This window comes from Pteronotus mesoamericanus, unplaced genomic scaffold (genome assembly GCF_021234165.1).
Source record: "Pteronotus mesoamericanus isolate MK-2021 breed Mesoamerican mustached bat unplaced genomic scaffold, CSHL_Meso_final contig_220, whole genome shotgun sequence".
Lineage (NCBI taxonomy): Eukaryota > Metazoa > Chordata > Mammalia > Chiroptera > Mormoopidae > Pteronotus > Pteronotus mesoamericanus.
Window position 1 is genome coordinate 3540961 of NW_026555091.1, and position 20174 is coordinate 3561134.

The 20174-nt window shown below is 40.6% G+C and overlaps 1 protein-coding gene across 1 annotated transcript in view; it reads left to right on the forward strand.

The window, feature by feature from the left end:
- The window catches only part of ANLN (anillin, actin binding protein), a 46319-nt gene that overhangs the window by 13619 nt on the left and 12526 nt on the right, over window positions 1-20174 (forward strand). The window contains exons 6-21 of the mRNA XM_054571311.1: window positions 990-1180; window positions 1463-1570; window positions 3826-3988; window positions 7046-7156; window positions 7854-8092; window positions 8976-9121; window positions 9401-9563; window positions 10215-10350; window positions 10954-11136; window positions 12443-12569; window positions 13193-13241; window positions 13331-13387; window positions 13840-13878; window positions 14146-14167; window positions 15033-15145; window positions 16586-16639. Coding sequence (XP_054427286.1) covers window positions 990-1180; window positions 1463-1570; window positions 3826-3988; window positions 7046-7156; window positions 7854-8092; window positions 8976-9121; window positions 9401-9563; window positions 10215-10350; window positions 10954-11136; window positions 12443-12569; window positions 13193-13241; window positions 13331-13387; window positions 13840-13878; window positions 14146-14167; window positions 15033-15145; window positions 16586-16639 — 1901 coding nt within the window. The remainder of the gene's footprint in view (window positions 1-989; window positions 1181-1462; window positions 1571-3825; window positions 3989-7045; window positions 7157-7853; window positions 8093-8975; window positions 9122-9400; window positions 9564-10214; window positions 10351-10953; window positions 11137-12442; window positions 12570-13192; window positions 13242-13330; window positions 13388-13839; window positions 13879-14145; window positions 14168-15032; window positions 15146-16585; window positions 16640-20174) is intronic.

Below are 20174 nucleotides of genomic sequence, written 5' to 3' on the forward strand. Positions count from 1 at the left end.
AGAGCAGGGAATCTGTCAGTGGCGGGCTGTGCAGAAGCCGGCAGTCAGTTTCCAGATGAGCCGGAGTGAGAACTGGAAACTTGAGCAAAATCCCAACCCGGCCTTGGGTCGGGGACTCCCAGTTTTCTAGAGGTTTAGGGCGCAGATAGGAACGTGTAGATAAGAAGCCTTCTTCTTCTTATTTAGTTTACATTTCTTTGAATTGTTAGTGGACTCCAGTTTGAGTATAGTGAGGCACTGTGGAGTCTCCACACTGTGGCCCTGGGTCAAATCCTGCCCCTCACCTGTTCCTGCCAATAAAGTTTTACTGGGACACATCACGGCCATTTACAAGCCAACTGCCTGCCTGCTTCAATGCAGAGCTGAGTTGTGACAATGGCCATATAGCCTGCGATGCCCAAGTGCTCATTGCTGGCACTTTATAGGAAAATGTTTGCCAGTTACTGAGGCCGGATAAACCTGTGTTTTACCCAGTGAGAGTCTAGCACCCTCCCGACGGAGGAGTCTGTCTCCTTGGTTCTGTTTCACTGTACCCCTTGCTGGGTTAACTGCTAAGTTTTCATGTTAGGGCTCTCAAAAGCAAGATAAAATAAATTGGGCTGGAGAAATAGAAGTAATTGGTTTATCATGGCCAGGACACTTGGTAGTTAAGGTATGTTATTGATATATACACAGTCAATTTCCAATATTTAGGTTCTGATTATTGTGTTTAAGAGTTTTCAAACATTCACTGTCCTTTCTCTCCACCTTAAAAATAATTTTTCTTTTTTTAAAGAACTGAGTCCTATAATTAGATTTTAGGGTATGGAATTAAATAGTATGGTAAAATAAAAAATTTTTTAAACTACTTTCATATTGTTTACTTTCTAAGTGAACATTCCTAGTAGAATCAAAAGCATTTTGGAGCTGTGTTGGATTTCAGAACTTTTGACATAGAAATCATAATTGTTACTTATTCTGAATGGCCTCCAAACACGTGTTTTCTGTAGTTGGAGCAGGAGTCAAGCCTTTCCTGGAACGCTTTGGAGAGCGCTGTCAAGAGCGCAGCAAAGAAAGCCCCGCTCGCAGCGCGCCTCTCAGGTCCCCCGCCGTCACTCCAAACACAAAGGCCATCCAGGAGAGGTTATTAAAGCAAAACACATCTTCCTCCACTGCTCACGTAGCACAGCGGCTCAAGCAGGTATGGCTTACTGCTTTGGACACCATCCATTATACGGTCTTGGCAGAGAGTCCATACAAATCAAATTCTGTATTCTCATTCATACCAATCTTTTTGACCAAGGTAAATAGCATCTTGAATCTCTGTATTGCATATTTCAAATTCAAAATATTGTCCTGTATTCCATGTGTATTGTGACTCTTTTATCCTAAAACTGAAGACAAGCAAAGTTAGTAGTGTTTGGATATTATTTGTAAACATACTATTGACTCTTGTGTAAAATAGAGCTTTTGATGGTTTTAGGAACGTGAAAAAGAGCTAGCATGTCTCCGTGGCCGATTTGAAAAGGGCAATTTATGGAGTGCAGAAAAAGGCGAAAACTCAAGAAGCAAACAACTAGAAACCAAACAGGTAACGTACATGAGAAAGAAGAGTGAACTTGGTACCAAAGTGGTGCTGGCATCTGGCTGTGGTTCTGTACTGTGAAATAATTCTTCACATGCCTTCCTGTCCCAGTTAACTTCGCCAGTTTCCACTCATGAACTCCTTAAATGTTCATGCCAAGTCTGCTTTTCTCTTGTGATATTTTCCCATTCAGTGGAACTCTTTACCATATCTACTGATGGCCTACTTAAAATCAGATTTTAAAAAATTATTCTCATCATTTCATTGATTTCTGATTCCGTTCAGCATTCTATTTAGATGCTGGTTCTAAAATGTTTCTCAGAATCGACTTTTCTCATTAATGATTGTGTACTTCTTCCCCAAACATCATTCTTTAGATGATCTGTAATCCTTCCAGTGACCAAATACTACCCAGATTTCTCTTTACTTCTGTATTACTTCCTATCCATTTTCGTGAATCAGCCTTCAACAAAATCCCTATTTGTAAATGTAAGCTATATTTTGTTTCATTTACAGACTTACTGTGTACAAAGTGTACTGTATTAGGAGATATTTTTAAGCTAAAAATAATAGAGTTATAGTTAAAGTGGGTACCAATAGAAGAGAACAAGAAATGTAACCAGTATGCTTTGAGAAATACCTACTTGATTGATTTCTTCTATCAATTCTCTTGCTTAACAAATGACGTTTCCTCGATTTCTAATCTCAGCTATTTTTTTTCCCCTTCTCACTTTCCCTGGGACGTCTCTTTCCCATCCTATTACCCAGCTTCAGCCCAGTGCAGAAAGGCTAGTGATGCTCAGCTCTCAGCTCTGGGCACATCTCTCTCCTGAACTCCAGGCCTGGTTGGCCAGTCGAGCCCTCACGCCTGCTGCAGCATCTCCCCCGCGGAGCCTCTGTCTTCCCTCGGGGCTTCACTGTATATCCCGTCACTGAAAACAGTCTGGTAGTTCTTCCTCGACTCCTTCCTCTTATCACTGTGCCTTCCCGTATCCTGGCCCTTAGTGTGTGCACACACACAAATACACACACATCGAGTGGCACATTTTCTAAATCTGTCACACGCTGCCTTGTCCTCTGTGTTTTCCTCTGTCATCGCCTTAAGCACTGACATAGCTTCGTGTGGATTGGACACCCCGCTCCTAGCCTGGCTGCTCTCTGGGGCCTCTTACCCCTGCCGCCAGAGGAGTATTTATAGGACAGTCATTCATGTATTCACTCGCTTAGCGTCCTGAAGCCATCGCCAGAAAACTGTCAGGGGTGCCGGGCTCGACACCTAGAGCCACTCAGACTCTGCCACCTCCCGTGTGTGCCCGTCCCGTTGCGGACACTGTGCAGCTTCTCAAAGGCACCCGTCTTCTCACACCCCCTTGCCTTTGCCGTGCTGGTCTCCTGTGCGGGGTGTCTCCGTGGCCAGCTCCTACTTCCCGAAAATAGGTTGGACTTTAGTCTGTTCCGGGATCCCCACAGGGCCCTTTGCCTAAGGGTCCTCCCTTCTGTTTCAGCCACATCACTGTGCCCACCTCACCTGGAACGTTTGCCTCCCTGTGGCTGGCTGGCTGCCTCCCGCCACTGTCCCTGAGAGCCCCACCAGCCTCTGTGTTGGCCTGGCTCCTAGTCGGAGCCCAGCACATCTGTCTTTGGGGAAGGGACCGCGTGTGCTCCCCTTCCACAGCAGCGCACAACAATTGGCATCTGCCATCTTAAAACCAAACCAACTCTCACTCTCTTGACCTCCCATCCTCTTCTCTTGCTCTGCCTCTTTTTCCTGCAAACTCTTCCAGAAGAGCAGCCTCTACTTGGTGCTTGCAGTTTTTCTCGTATGTCCCTCCACTGTCCACTCCAGGGAGCACCGCCCTCATCAGACGCACCGGTGATCTTCAGGGATCAGTGTTCAGGCGTTGGACTTGCCCTGTTCCAAGCAGCATCTGCCATTGCTGATCACACTTCTGTTGGAAGCCCCTCCTTCATTTGGTTGCCAGTATATCATGGTCTCGTGGTTAAACTACTTCACGCTGAATAATGCATGATAAATCGGGGGAATTCCTCCCCAGATAGTTGCATATACACATGTCATCAGAATCCTGAACACAGTAACAGGGTGCTCGAGGGCCTCCCGGCCGAAAACTCACCTGTGTTCCCCTGGGGGGAGCAGCCGGGGCGGTGGCAAGACTCCGGTTTGCTTCATTTAGTAACATGGAAAAAGGCAAAAATCTATCCTTTTGAGAAGTGAAATTTACCTCTTCATTTGCTTTTTGCAGGAAATTCACTGTCAGAACACTCCCCTCCAAAAACATCAAGTTGTTTCAAATACCACGTCACTTCCAGCCACAGAAGGGGACAGAAAATCGGATGCCAGGGAACCGAAGGAAAAGGAGACAGAAAATCAGACACCAGGAAAAGCTCCCAGTACAGAAGTGACAGGTCAGCGTTTCTTTTTGTTTCCCGTAAAACGCAGCTGTCAGTCGTCTACTGTTTTGGAAATTGGATTGGGAGTCAGAGATGCTGCTCTGGTGCAGAAAGGCAGATGCGTTCCTTCAGTCCCACCCCATTTTCTGTCCTGGCCGTGTGACACGCTTCTTCCTCAGTTCTCTTCTCTTTCCAGAGTGAGAACTCATACCCTTGACGAGACTGTGAACTAGTATGACAGTTTTTTGTTGGTTTTTTTTTTGAGAAAAATTTAGCACTATCTATTGAATTGTAAGGTGTGCATGATCTTTAATTCAGCTTCTCTGCACGTATTTGAGTTGAATTCTTAGAACTAGCATGTGAAGGTGCACTGTGTACAAAGAGATGAACTGCAGCACTGTTTGTTCATTTTAATATGGTTAAAATGACCTAAATGCCCATCAGTGGAAGAGTTGATATAAATGGAGCTAAATCCAGGTAATCAGGTACTATGTAGCTGCTTAAAAGATTATGGTAGCTCTGTATGTAAAGACATTTAGTCTATTATTGACCCTTAGAGACATATTTTTTAATTTTTAGATGGTGGTAAAAAACACAGTACTAAAATGTAACCATCTAAACAGTTATGAAGTGCACGGTTTACTGGTGTTAAGAATATTCACATTGTTGAGGAACAGATCTCCGGAACTTTCTCCTGGGGCACAACTGAAACTCTATACCCATTAAGCAACCAGCTCCCCATTTCCCTGTCTCAACCCCTGGGAACCGCCATTCTGCTCTTGGCGTCTGTGAATTTGACTACCTTAGGGACCTCCTGTAAGTGTGATTATCCAGTAGTTTTCTTTTTGAGGCTCGCTTGTTTAATGTAGCATGGTGTCCTCAAGGCTCATCTGTGTTGTAGCCTGTGATGGATCTTCCTTTTGAGGCAGAACGAGAGTCGGTTGCACACAAGTGCCACATTTGCGTATCCGTCCCTGTGATGGGCTCACGTGGGCTGCCTCCAATGCCTGGCTCTGGCGAAGAGAGTGCTGCTGGGGAGATGGTGTGCAAATACCTCTCTGAGACCCTGTTTTCAATTTTTTTCGACTTTTACTCAGAAGTGGGATTGCGTGATCGTAGAGTAGTTCAATTTATAATATTTTGAGGAACCCTCATACTGTTTTCCCATAGTGTTTGACCATTTTATAATCGTACCAGATGCGTACAAGGGTTCCAATTTCTGCATGCGTTGGCCAGCCCTTGTTAGTTTCTGTTGTTTTGACAGTAGCCATCCTAATGGTGTGAGGTGATACATCATTTGTGATTTTGATTCGCATTTCTCTTAAGATTAGTCATGTTGAGCATCTTTTCATATACTTGTGGGCTATTTGTATATTGTCTCTGGGGAAATGTCTGTTCAAGTTCTTTGCCCATATATTTATAAACAGGTTATTTGAAATTTTTGTTCTTGTAGTTCTCTAAAAGTCTATAAAATTTGCAAATATTTTTTCCCATTCCATAGGGTGCCTTTTCCATTATGTTGACTTTATCCTTTGATGCACGGAAGGTTTTAAGTTGGATGTAGTACCATTTGTCTATTTTTGCTTTTGTGGCCTGTGCTTTTGGTGTCATACTCAAAAAATCATTGCCAAATCCATTGTCATGAAGACTTTTTTCTATGTGTCTTTCTAGAAGTGTTGTAGTTTTAACTTTTGCATTTAGGTCTTTAACCTGTTTTGAGTTAATTTTTGTATAAGGTATCAGATAAGTGCACAACTTCATTCTTTTGCATATGGATATTCAGTTTTTCTAGTATCATTTGTTGAAGAGAATTTTTCTCCTTGAAACATCTTGGAAGCCTTGTCAAAGATCATTTGACCATATATGTGAAGTTTTATTTCTGGGTGCTCTATCCTATTCCACTGGTGTATAGGTCTCTCTTTATGCTAGTGCCATACTGTTTTAATTAGTTTAGTTCTATGGTATGTTTTAAAATCAGGAAATATTGGTCTTCAACATTTTTCTTAGAATTATTATGGATATTCAGGGTCCCTTGAAGTTTCATATGAATTTTATGATGGACTTTTCTATTTCTCCAAAAATGCTCATGGGATTTTGATAGGAATTACATTGACTCTGTAGATTGCTTTGGGTAGTATTGACATCTTAATAATATTATGTCTTCCCATACATGAACACAGGGTATGACAATATTGTTTCCAATACATGGGTGTGGGATATCTTTCCATCTAGCTGTGTCTTCTTTAATGTTTTCCATCCATGTTTCTAGAGTTCATTGTACAAGCCTGTCACTAATGTAAATGGAATTGTTAATTTCCTTTTCAGATTGTTCATTGTTAGTGTATAAAAATGCAACTGGTTTTTGTGTTGATTTTGTATCCTCCATCTTTGCTGAATTTGTTTATATTAGTTCTAACAGTTTTTTGTGGAACATTTGTCATTTTCTATATATATGGTCATGTCATCTGTGAACAGAGATAATTGTACTTTTTGTTTTCAAATTTGAATCCTTTTTATTTCTTGTTTTTTTTTTTGTTTTGTTTTTTTGTTTTTTGCTTCTTGCTCTGACTAGGACTTCCAAAGCTTTGTCGAGTTGTCGAGTAGAAGCAAAGATGGGGATCCTTGTCTTGTTGCCAGTCTTAGAGGAAGAGCTTCTGGTCCTTCACAACTGAGAATCATGTTAGCTGGGTGCTTTTCGTATGTAGGGTAGTTTCCTTCTATTGCTAATTTTTAAGTGTTTCTGTTGACTTTTTTTTAAAAAGTGAAAAACAACTTACCAGACAATATGCAGGTATGATCACCTTCTGGTAACAATAAAAGGTTACACACATACAGATACAGCAGTGGGAGAACTGGGAGAACAAGCGTGGCCTGGTCGCACTGGTGTCCCTGTCTCTTGGTGAGAGAGACGGGAGAGCTAGGAGAGGACAGGTGTTTGGGGGTATTCTCTGTACATGTGTAGGTTTGAGATGCGGTTTTATAATCAGAAAAAAAGATACGTGAGACCCTTTAACCAAAAAAAATCCTGGGTTCTTATATGTATTAATATGGTTTTTCCTAAACCTTTTTTAGGTTTCACTGAATGTGAAATGACGAAGTCCAGCCCTTTGAAAATAACATTGTATTTAGAAGAGGAAAAGTCTTTAAAAGTAACTTCAGACCCAAAGGTTGCACAGCAGAAAGGTTGGTTTTTAGTCTTTATTTCTTATTAACACTGAGCATGTTATAAGGAATAATATAGCGATAGGAGCACGTGATCAACTATACGGTGTTCTGTATTTCTAAATGGCTGGTGATTTTATAGAACGCTCGCTTATAAGCTAAGAAGTACTAAGAAGTACTCCGGCTTCCACAAAGACGGAGCACTGCTGACAGTCACCTTTAGGCCACGGCCCCTGGGACAGTGAGCGCGGCTGTCACGCACCCGTCGTGGGCGGAGCGGGGAGCCTGCCGCGCCTGTGCCGTGAGAGGACGGGGCCTGCAGTCCTTGTGAATCCTGCCCCAGGGGCGCTAACGCTTCCCCATTAGTGGCCGCCGGCTCGAAGGGCCGCTCCAGCCACAGACACAGCTATTTGAGAGGACATTTTTTTTATAAGCATGAAGCTTTTAGCTATTATTCTGAGTTCTTAATAGTCTTTCTTATACTTAAAGCATTGAATCACCTTTTGATAGTTTCTACTTTTATTGCTTTGAAAATGTTACCAGAAATTTGGAAATTATTTTGGTTTCATAGGTTAGTAAATTTCATTATTATTTTTTTATTTGGAAGGTGCTTTTCCCCTGTTTATTTAGTCAGCAGATGAATATTTCATCTTCTCTGCTCTCTGGTTAGTTTTTAAAGGTCTGAATCACACTGTTTGCTTTTTGAAATCTTTTTCAGAAGTGGTACGTGAAATTGAGATGAGCGTGGATGACGATGATATGAATAGTTCAAAAGTAATCAATGACATCTTCAGTGATGTCCTCTTAGAGGAGGGGGAACTTGATGTGGTGAAGAGCCAGGACGAGATGGATCAAGCAGCGGCCGAGAGCAGCGAAGACCAGGAGGACGCGCTGAACATCTCCTCCATGTCTTTGCTGGCTCCGTTAGCCCAGACGGTCGGGGTGGTGAGTCCAGAGGTAAGAAGAGACGGATGGCGAACAGGCTGGGACGTAAAGAAAAGTAGTAGTGGGGTCTCCTTTAGTTTTACTGGGTACTTGGGGATTCCGCACTCTGTAGCCAGGGGGATTCGCATACCTGATGTTAAACCTCTTAAAAGAGAGCTTAAAACTCTTCAGTGGCGTTCTGTTGACCTTAGATAAAATCCAGACGGCCACGGCTTCAAGAGCCTGGCGCTGGGGCCCAAACCCTGGCTCTGCCGTTTCCTGATGTTTACTGGTCCGGTCGTATAACCACAGCTCGCTCGTCTGTTAAATGAGGTTAAAAATAGTACCTATGCCATGGGGCTGATGTGACTATGCAAACACATTAGTATATTGCTATTTAGCACCAGAGAGAGAACTAACATTTATTGAGAACTAAATATATTATTAGCATCACTCTACATTGAGTAACTGCAGCTCTCTTTGGAGATTGATTCAATTAGAAATATTTTTACATTTTTATTTATTGATTTGAGAGAGAGAGAGAGAGAGAAACATCAGGTCATTGTTCCACATATTTATGCATTCATTGGTTGCTTCTTGTATATACTGGGGTCAAACCTGCAACCTTGGCATATTGGGATGATGCTCCAACCAACTGAACCTCCCTGGCCAGGGCCAATTAGAAATATTTTTAAAGAGGGTTATGAGTGTGATTTTTTAGCTGTTTTTCAATTTTTGTTTATTTATTTACATTTTAGGAACTTACTTAGTTTGCCTTGTTTTTATGATAAGTCACTTGACTTATTGGATATTTATTTCCTAATAATAGAGAAGAATTTGTTCAATTCCTTGGAATTATCATTTAGAATCAATGTCACCCATAAAATCTACTACTACCTAATGTGCTTCCCTGCAGAGGTTAGCGTCCTCGCCTAGACTGGAGTTGAAAGACAGTAGTGTAAGTGATGAGAGTCCAAAACCAGGAAAGTTCCAGAGAACCCGTGTCCCCCGGGCAGAGTCTGGTGACAGCATTGGTTCTGAGGATCGAGATCTTCTTTATAGGTAAGAACTTTTGGGAAAGCATTCGCTCTTGAGGGTCATGGTTTAGGTCGATGGACCAAGTTCTATTACTTACACTTACACTGTTATTAGTAATTAACTTGTATAAAACTTGGGAATACCTTTTGTTAGCCTATCTTTCACCCAATGGCATTTCCCATTCTGGTGATGTGTGTGGCTGCTACCTTTCAATATCAATATCAAATTCTGCTGAGATGTTTAATGAAAGAGAGCGCTTAGCGTATGGCTGGGAGTCTAACAGAGCTTAACTGTTTCCCAAAGCATTGATGCATATAGATCTCAGAGGATCAAAGAGATAGACCGGCCTTCAATAAAGCAGGCGATTGTTCGGAAGGAAGATACTACTTCAAAATTGGAGGGGAAAAAGAATGCTGAAGAAAAGAATGTCCTTCCTTGTCAAGTTAACATCAAACAGAAAATGCAGGTTTGGACTTCTGAGCAAGGGGATTTGGAATGTTCCCTCAGGAGCCGGGCTGCTGGAGGACAGGGTCCCAGCCTTGCTCATCTCTGTGCCCTGGACGACCAGAACAGGGTCCGACCCATAGGACCTCCGTGGTCGCTCCTGAATTCAGTTGAATTTGAGGAGGGTCCTCTTTCTTAGAAAAGTGGGAAGCTTGTTTGGTATTGTTGAAATATTTATTTTTGAATACGTTTGTCCTAAATATCCCTAAAGTGTTTACTATAAATTACGTGATGGTGAAATGTGAAATTTATTTTGCTCTTAGAGGTTCTTTTACTTAAGGAAAACATTTTAAAAATTACAACATACATGTAATTTAAATAAAATGAGTCAGATAACCTCTTAATATCGACCCTGTTGGACATAGTCCTAATTATAATTTTAGTAAGCATGAGCTGAAAGTCTTTTCGTAAGGAAGAATGTTTACTTTGTGATTACTGCAGTATGTCAGATGTTTTTGGTGCACGGTCTGGAACTTGAACCGTGAAACTGGAATGTTTTGACTTTCTGGAAATTTTGGAAATTGTTGAATCAGCTGGGTCGTAATTCAAGTGTAAGCAATGTGAAAGCCGGGACTAAAGCCTGAGCTTCCCTCTCCGCCCCTGCTCTCCCCAGGAACTCAACAACGACATCAACCTGCAGCAGACGGTGATCTACCAGGCGAGCCAGGCCCTGAGCTGCTGTGTGGACGAGGAGCACGGCCGGGGTTCCCTGGAGGAAGCCGAGGCCGAGCGGCTGCTGCTCATTGCAAGTGCGTGCGACCGCCCCAGCCAGGCCCCGCCCGGTTGCGAGCCAGGAAAACGCTGACTTGAGAGAAGGGGCCTTTGCTGATAATCTGTCTCAGTCGATCTATTTTTTTTTTTGTTTGTTTGTTTGTTTCTAAAAAAGCCTGTGAATACCCTAGATGTGAAGTGAGATGTAGTTTGCATGAAAGGGTGAAGGGAACTGGAATGCGTTTGAAGGAACGTAGCTGTGAAGAGTATGCAGGAACGGGTCTATGGATATATTTACATGCACACACTCCCTCTCTGTCCCTGCCTCTCTGTGCATTGCTAAAAGAGCGTGTGACCTTTGTTGTATATGTGTGTGTAGGGATGGATGATGGGGCGTGTGAGAGGGGAAAGGCCATACCACAGAAGGGCACTGACCAAAAGTTGAAGCATTAGATGATAAGGACTTGCTAAACAGAGGAACTGTTAAGGTTTCCCCCAGTTATCTACCGCCCGTTTATAGGAAGAAAGTTACTGATTTCGTCGTTGGTCGTACGTGCCACCGCCACAAAGCCTTATCGGTCTCATGTAGGAACAGTTGGATTTTAATATTTGAAATGCTAACTTGCATATTTTTACCTTAGCTGAGAAGAGAGCGCTTTTGATTGATGAGCTGAATAAGCTGAAGAACGAAGGGCCGCAGAGGAAGCACAAGGCTGCTCCCGAAGCCCAGGGCGCGTTCGCCCCGTCCAGGGGGTCAGTTACTTTGTCGGAGATCCGCCTGCCCCTGAAAGCAGACTTTGTCTGCAGCACGGTTCAGAAACCAGGTATGGCGACGTTTTTATTTGCCTGCATCCTGGACCATGTGTTAAATTACGAACCTCACCTGGGCCGGAACTGGGCCAACGGGAGCAGGCAGAGGGCACGAGAAAAGATGCAGATCTTGTCTCCTGGACCTTCAGTTCCTTCTGTGAAGACGTGTGTGTAAAAATCAACAAGGGAAATTTCATGTATGGGCTCACTGATCCACGCAGTCACGGGGCGGCGGCCTCTGCAAGTCAGGCTAGTTAAACGTCATTTTGAACATAAAATATTTTCCTGAGAGGAGTTATCCTGACATAGCAATCAGTCAACTTTCATTAATTAATTTTATTGTGGAAAGTATTTGGGGCCTCAAGAAGAACTTACTTTGCTTACTTTGTTCTGTGTGAAATTCATCCCATTATAGAAATGTGTTCTGTAAATTATGAATTACTGGGTGTGGAAGGGAAGAGCCCCACAGCGGAGATACTGCCATTGAAATTTTAGTCCCTTTGCCCTTCTAGATTGAATGAGTGAACTTTTCTAAACTATGTATTCTCCTAAAAGTCACTTATAAGCAAAGTGGGTAAAGGAGAGCATGGCACCAGGACCTGGAGATAGGACAGGGTAATCATGGCAAGCTTCAGAAAATGCAGTTTTGGATTGTTTGTAAGGTTTCTGTGAATTTTTGTGTGAGGCATTCTCTTTGAGAGAACGGAGGGCTAGACGTAGGTGAGAAGCGAATTTGAGGTGCAGGGAAAGTGAAGAGTGGAGATCTTTAAAAGTTGGAGCATTTCGGTAGGAATGAGGTGACCTGCGCTCCCATTCTTGCTGTTGTCTGAGTCTGGTAGGGTGTGGGCAGGGGTCTCGGTCGGTTAGCATGTACCTTCAGATCTGTGATTATTTAATGACAAATAATTCATGTTTTCATTAGAATTTGTCTCTGAGTAACTTTCATAGAAATGTAGTATTTTAATCCTGATACATATCCTATATATATCCTATATATCCTATATCAGGATATATCCTGATAAAGAGTTTGGGGTCCATAGGTATAATTTGAAGTCAGCAGAAATTGAAGAATGTGGAGAGAAGTCATTTTAATTCACATAATAAGAAGAGACCTTGAGGAAGCTTATTTCAGAATTATGACCATCTGCTTATGTCTTACTTACTTACCTTTTTGTGTCTGAGAAGTTGATTTTAGATATTGTTCAATACATTTTATATCAATCAGTTGCAGTGTTACTTTATTCCTTTGGTTTTCTAGACGCTGCTTATCTAACTCTGCTTTTGCTTGTGCTTATTACGTAATGTGATCATGTCTTGCAGATGCAGCAAATTACTATTTCCTGCTTATACTGAAAGCAGGAGCTGAAAACATGGTGGCCACCCCCTTAGGGAGCGCAGCGAGTTCTCTCAATGGCGACGCTCTGGCATTCCCGACGACGTACGCCCTGTGAGTGCCCGAGGCTCCCCGGTCCGACACGGCTCCTCTTACTGGTTAATACGGCCTGAGCGTACGGGGTTGGTGGGGGGCACTTGCAGCCTCTGATGTGCAGGCTGTCCATTCTTTTCATGTGGACAAACAGCTCACTTTTCAGTTTGTTGGTTTAATTCTTCTGTCTCTGACATTTCCTTTTATTGATAGCATGTTGCTTCCATGTGACTATACGTATTTAATGTTTGGAAATGTTTTTAAAATATGTATGTATGTGCGTGTATAAAACATTGATCATAATTTTTTATGTATGCTTTAAATCTCACAGTGTATTTAATATTCAGTCTCAAGGAAAAGACATTTAGTGTCACAGATTTATTTTGAAACGAGGCAAAATTCAGTTTGAAAAACATTTACTATGGAGGGTCTCATTTTGTAAAATACTAAAGAAAATATGTGACTTGTATTATAGGAAAAAATGGACTGTTCTTACCAAGTTCTCTATTCTTGAGTGATTTATAGCTATTGTCTTCAGTTAAAACAGTGAATTCCTCTATTCTCAGCATCTTGTAAGTGTTTGTGGCATCATCTTGTGACATACTTGGTATTTTTCTTATAGTTTTAATGCTCTGTGTTTTCAGGGAAGATGTGTCCAATGACTTTGAAATAAATATTGAAGTTTACAGCTTGGTAAGCAGTTAAACTTTCTAAAGTAACCACTAGTATATTTTTCTTAGAGATTTCGGGTTTAAGCTAATTATGCTTTGCATTTGTTATAGGTGCAAAAGAAAGATTCCTCGGGGCCTGATAAGAAGAAGAAGACATACAAATCCAAGGTGAGAATGAAAGAAACCCAGTGAAAATACAATAATCAGAAACAATAGATGGCACACCAGTTTCAATCTACGTACAATTTGTAGTGATCACCAAGTGTTTACGCCCCGCATTTCAGTCACCGCCTCTCAAAGGCAGGAGCGTGAGAGTGAGCGTAAGGCGAGGGAGGGGCCTCTCCGGAAGTGTAAGGTCCTCGCAGCTCAGGCTCGACCGTTCTGTCTACGTTGACCTGATGGCTTACTTCTAGTACCTGTTTACTCTTTTCAAGTCACCCTTGGAAACAACTTTTATTTAGCTTTAACAAAGAAGGAATGACAGTAGGGGTAAAGCCTTAATGAAAGACTTAAGTATAATATATTCACATTTAAAAACTATTTTCTAGGTGGGAATATCTCAAGATTGGTTCAAATCGTAATGTTTAATAGGAAGTACACTAAAGTATCTTTTCTTTTAGACTATTACTCCAAAGCGACTTCTCACATCTATAACCACAGTAAGTAGTATTTTTAAAAAATGAAGCTTCCTTGTGAAATCTTCGTGGTACACATATGATTGTAAATTGGTTAACCGTTTCTAAACCCTTAGCACTTTGGAAGTCTTTAAAATACCCTAGTGGGGGGAAAAGTCTCTGATATTTACATAGAACAAAGTTAATGTTTTCTGAAATGTAGTCCTTGCAGTGTTAAAGAGTTTTGTATTTAATATTCAAATCTTTGTATCTAATAAAGAAAATAATTTGTTTCTTCACTCTCTTTTTTAGAAAAGCACCCTTCATTCTTCAGGTGAGTGGATCTTCAACTGCTTGAAACACTAAGGAAAAGAACTGAACAATTGCATATTTATACATACAGTCATCTCGACTTATGAGTGTTCCGCATAGTCTCCTTTGGAAGATATGTTTACCTGATTTTTAGTAACATAGAAGATCAGTGCCACTTCCGCATGCTGTCCAGCTGCCCTTGGCAGATAGCACCTGGGCCACCGGTCAGCATGGGGGCTGCAGCGGGCGGCACACCCGGTGGCCGGCCACTTGGCGGCGGTGGCGCTGCTCTCCACCGCGGCTCTGGTTTGTTCTCTGCTGCCGACACTGTGGAGGCGGCTTCTTTTAACTTTGCTGATCATCACTGGCGTCGGGTCATGTCAGAAACGCATCCTTCTAGGGTAGTGGGGCCTGGGGTGCCAGTGAGCCAGGGAAGCCTTTCCTAGAACGGGTCCAGGCCTCTCTTCCAGAGGGCATTGGGACAGAGCTGGTTTCGCCCCCCTGTTTAGGGCTTTTGTTCTCTTGGTTCCAGAGCGACTGAGAAGCGCGGCGCAGTATAGCCTGTGCTGCTACTTGTGTCAGTGAAGGCTTCGCTTACCTCTCGCAGGGAAATTGCATTTACAGACATATTTTGAGGTTCTGTGTCTTTAAAAACCTCCCTATCCCAAATGTTCAGAGGTGTCTATACTTCACTACAGTTAAATATAAAACATTTAACAGTTTGCTTTTATTGGCATGTTTATGTGTTCCCTCCATGTTAGAGATGGAGGGGAACGAGGCGGTTTTCTCTGTGGCAGTTTCTTTTCGTTCTGTTGGCTGAGGTGAGGAATCGTCATTGGCACTCACAGAGGTCACTCTGAACTAAACCTCGTTTCCTTTTCCTTTAGTTATGGCCAGTCCAGGCGGCCTGAATGCTGTGCGCACCAGCAACTTCATCCTGGTTGGATCTCACACCCTATCACTATCTTCAGTAGGAAACACTAAATTTGCCCTGGACAAGGTAATCCTAATTTATTTATTTTTAGAAAAATTAGGTCGTTGGAAATGCTCCAGTACTTTCAAGAATTTGAAATCTTTGAAAACAGGTGTTCTTAGAACTGTATGTTTTAAGTAGGCATCAGTGTACCTACATGATGTGTGTATGTATTTATATTACTCTCAGGGACACACTTACTGATTTTAGAGAGAGGGGGAGGGAGGGAGGTGGAGAGGGAGAGAAACGTCGACGTGAGAGAGAAGCATTGATTGGTTGCCTCTCATACACGACCCAACCAGGGACCAAATCCACAACCCAGGCATGTTCCCTGACAGGGAATTGAACCCGTGACTTTTTGGTTTACAGGATGATGCTCCAAACGACTGAACCACAATGACCAGGGCTTACATGATATATTTTTGATTGGAAATACTTCTCCCTGTGTCCTAACAGTTAAGTCCTCAAAGTACTGTATGCTGACTTATTCTAAATGTCAGTTCTGACAAAAGAAGAAGTAGTTTTAAAAAAATTTTCAATTACAGTTGACGTACAATGTTATATTAGTTTCAGGTGCACAACAAAGCAATTAGACATTTATATACCTTTCGAAGTGATCACCCCGATGAGTCCAGTCCCCGTCTGATACCGTAAATAGTCATTATAAGATTATTGCCTACATTCCTTGTGCTCCACTTCACATCCCCGTGATTAGTTTATTAACTAGAAGTATTACTTCTTGCACATGGATGTTAAGCTTACAGTTTTAAACAATCATTTGCCCATTTGAAACTGATATTTTGAAAGAGTAGTATTTTATAGATTTACTTTTGACAAGATAGGGAAAGACAGGTTAATTTCTTAGAAAAGTGCCTATGAAACTAAAGTTCTTTCCCATGCTTTCCTCCCCAAGTTTAAAACTTCACCATTCAGATCTGCCGAATATCACTCAGTGCTTTTGCACCATGAAATGATATGACTAAACTTCTAATAACTGACGAGACCATTTTAAGGAGCGAGAGAACTAGAGGCAGACTTTAGTTTTTAGGTTGACTTCTGCTTCGTAATACAGAGGTATTTTAAAATATTGTAAGAGATTGTAGTCAGAATATAGAGATAAAGTTTTAAAAATTGGGAGGTCTGGTTTCTAGTGTTGACCTGCTAGGAATTTCCTCTTTAACATTGAGCAAAGTCATTCATTTCTCTGGGGTCTTAGTGTCCAAGTATAGAATATTAGGTTACGTGAAAACAATATGTCTTTAAAATTCCACAAAACCTTTTTTTAAAAAATGGGTAGACAAAAACCAGGCTGTATTTGAAATTTTGATTATTGTTAATGCGTAAGTGTATTTTTTAACATGTTAATTTAAGAAATTCTTGTGCCTTTTATTTATTTAGTGATTCAGCTAGTTTAACAAACTGAGTGATCCCGGGTCTTTTTTTCTCTTTATCTTTTGTTTGTTTTAGATAAATTATAATGTAAAAGAGCGAGAGCTACTGGGCTATTTGTTCCAGGAAAAGGTTGCCATTTTTTCTTTGCTTGAAACTAACAAGCTTAAAAATAATTTTTTAATTTTTGGCCTGTATGTATTTGTTTTACTAACCACTCTTTGTACCTCCTTGGTTATTTTGAATAATTAAAGACATTATATGCACTATCCTTTCTGTAGTCTCTTGAAGCTGGGCGTCTTTACTTTGTTCTCTGTTATTTTTCATGCATGTTTGGTATTGGTTTTTTGCCTACATCTTTTTTCGTGTTAAAATTCTTTCAGATTCTATAGTCTCTTCAACATTGATTTTTCTGGGTACTAAGATAGAAAAATTAATAACTATACCTAAAAATAAAATTTATTCAATATTGTTTGTTCCCCATATAATGAAAGAACTATTGGTGTTTTAAAGAGAAAACTTTTTTGGTCACAGTTGGCTAATAGGCATTTTGCTGTGTAGATGAGGCTTGTTTATTAATTTTTAAATTAAAATGTGTTTAACATTAAAATTATACTAAATATCATATTTTAGATTTTTTAAAGGGTTTTTAATATCCTTGTGAAGACCAGTTGCAAGCGTTTTGTGGATATATAGAAATGCTAATTTACAAAATGCTGGATGGTATTCTATTATTTTATTTTCTGTTAAAACAAGTTTTGTAAATGGGTTCTGTGAACTGTATTCCTTATTCTCTGTTGTCTGTCAAATTGCCAATTTCTACATTATGTAAGGGATTTCAGTGATACATGGTAAGTGTAGAATGTTTGCTTTTTTGAAAATTTTTTGTCTGTCACTTTAATTCAAAACAGCACAAATTAAAATATTTCTATTCTCAATAATACTTTTGAATTTATAACTTAGATAGCCAACCACATGATTGAGTGCAAAATCATTTAATTCAATTGGCTGTGTTTAATATTCTAAAGTCTCTTTCAGCTTCAAATACAATTAATTTCAATATCAAATTTGTCCTAAAGTTGCTTTTGTGAGTGCCAGAGAGAGAGCATATTATTTGTTCCAATAGCTTGTAGTTGATATAAAAGAATATTAAAAATACTTAAGTTAGATGTCCTTTAAATTAGTGGGAAAAAATGGAAGCTCCTCTATGGTCATAAAATAATTCTATTTAACTTTTGGAGAGTGAACAAGTTTCCCATACCTTCCCAATTGCTATTGGTACCAGAGGGGCAAGTTTGCCTATTTTATGGGTGCCTTGACCAATACTATACAGCAGTTATCCCTGAGACCCCCTCTAGAGTGGAGTTACCTTTGAGCTTCATCCCGACTGTTTGCTCTAAGGGTGCAGGACACCCCTACCAGGAGCTTGCCTCCTGACTGGAGGTTACAGGGATCCGACAAACAGTCTGGCATCCTGGAGTCTAACGATGAATCTCAGTGAGCTGCAGACTCCCAGATGCTTTTTGTTTTCTATGACTAGAGAATCCAAAATGGTCACATGTTTTTTGTTGTTTTTAAATAGTCAACGATTTTAATAAAAACCCTTGAGTAGGTTACGTTAAACGTGTGTGGACGAAGGGAGATGGGCACCCCCCAGCTCGTCTTCGGGCCTCAAGAGAGTGTGCAGGTAGTTCTACTCTCCAGGGAACGGAGACATCCGTTTAAACGGTGTCAGGGCAAACAATGGGCGCTGTAGAATTTGGAGGCTGTAGGAGGAGTGATTAGGTGTTCGGATGAGCACAGAGCTAATCTGGTGTATGCCTTTTGGCCTGGTATAATTTTTGTTAATTGTATTTTTAAATTTTTATTTTCTTTCTTTCTTTCTTTCTTTCTTTCTTTCTTTCTTTCTTTCTTTCTTTCTTTCTTTCTTTCTTTCTTTCTTTCTCTCTCTTTCTTTCTTTCTTTCTTTCTTTCTTTCTTTCTTTCTTTCTTTCTTTCTTTCTTTTTAGAGAGGTAGGTATTTGTATTTATTTATTTACATTATATTTAGAGAGGAAGGTAGGGAGAGAGGGAAAGAAACATCAGTGTGCGGTTGCCTCTTGCATCCCCTATTAGGGACCTGGCCCGCAACCCAGGCACGTGCCCTGACTGGGAATTGAACCAGCGACCTTTAGTTCACAGGCCAGCACTCAGTCCACTGAACCACACCAGACAGGTCTGGCCTGGTACAATTAACAATGTCCCTTCCTCTCTCAGAAATATTCTAGTGTATAAAAAAAATACACAATTAACCTGGTTATAAGTTAACATTTTACAGCTCTTAACAATAATCTTTGAGGTGCAGATATCTTAAAAGACCCTTTTGTTCAACAGAAAACAGAGTAGGATAGTGGATTTTTACAGTTCTCCAAACTCAGCGGGGTGTAGAAACATTGACTCTTTGGTGAATATTCTCAATTCACTTTTTCAGGACAAGCTTCTAACTAAGACTGTTCTCCACTTTCACAGCTGTAAAGTAAGAGGAGACATTTTCTTTTTCTCTTTCAGAGATTCTTTTTACCAGCAGCATTTTTTGAACTAAGCAATAGAATTCTGTTAATTAGCATTGAGAGCCCAGGAAACTTAAACCTGACTAAATGGAAAAGAAAAGGCAAGAGAATTTATAACAAATACAATAATGAAACGTGGTGTTTTAATTCTACATTACGGATCCTTTTTCAATTTAGAAACTTCAGGATTTGTCTAATGGAATTAATCCATTGAAAACTATACTTTTTGGCCAAGAGAAGATTAAATTGTTGGAAACTAACCTTACAATAAAAACTAAAATTTAGAGTGTACTAAGATTTTTCCAACTAGACTATCATTCTATTGGACAGCAGGAATGGCAGACGATAATATCATTTTTTAAAATTGATTTCAGAGAGAGGAAAGGAGAGAGAGAGAAACATTGATTTGATGTTCCACTTATTGAAGCATTCATTGGTTGATTCTTGTATGTGCCCTGACTGGTGATCAATCCCAAAACCTTGGTGTATCAGGACACTGCTCTTACCAACTGAACTTCCTGGCCAGGGCCAACATCTTTCTTTCTTGACCCAGAAGTCAATATCACTTTATCTTTTTATATATATTTATATACGGTACCATTTTACTCTAATGACTCAACATCTCCAATTGAAATTTTCCTTTTAGATTTTATTTATTTATTTTTAGAGAGGGGAAGGGAGGGAGAAAGAGAGGGAGAGAACCATCAGTGTGTGGTTGTCTCTTGCGCGCCCCCAAATGGGGACCTGGCCCACAACCCAGGCACGTGCCCTGACTGGGAATTCACCCGGTGACCCTTTGGTTTGCAGGCCATCCCTCAATCCACTGAGCCATGCCAGCCAGGGCTCCAGTTGAAGTTTTTTATGTTTCTTGTAATCTGTAATTTAAATTTGAAATCTTTTAAAATTTTCCCATATACTTAAGCAGCTTTTATAATATAAGATACTTTTGACATGAGGTGTCTCTACTAACTAGTAATATGTTGAGAAGAATGATTTATTTAAAGATATTTCTTATGTGAATGTTTATTTTTAAAAAATTTATTAAATTTATTGTGGTAACATTGGTCAATAACATTATGTAGATTTCAGGTATACAACTCTATACTATGACATCTATG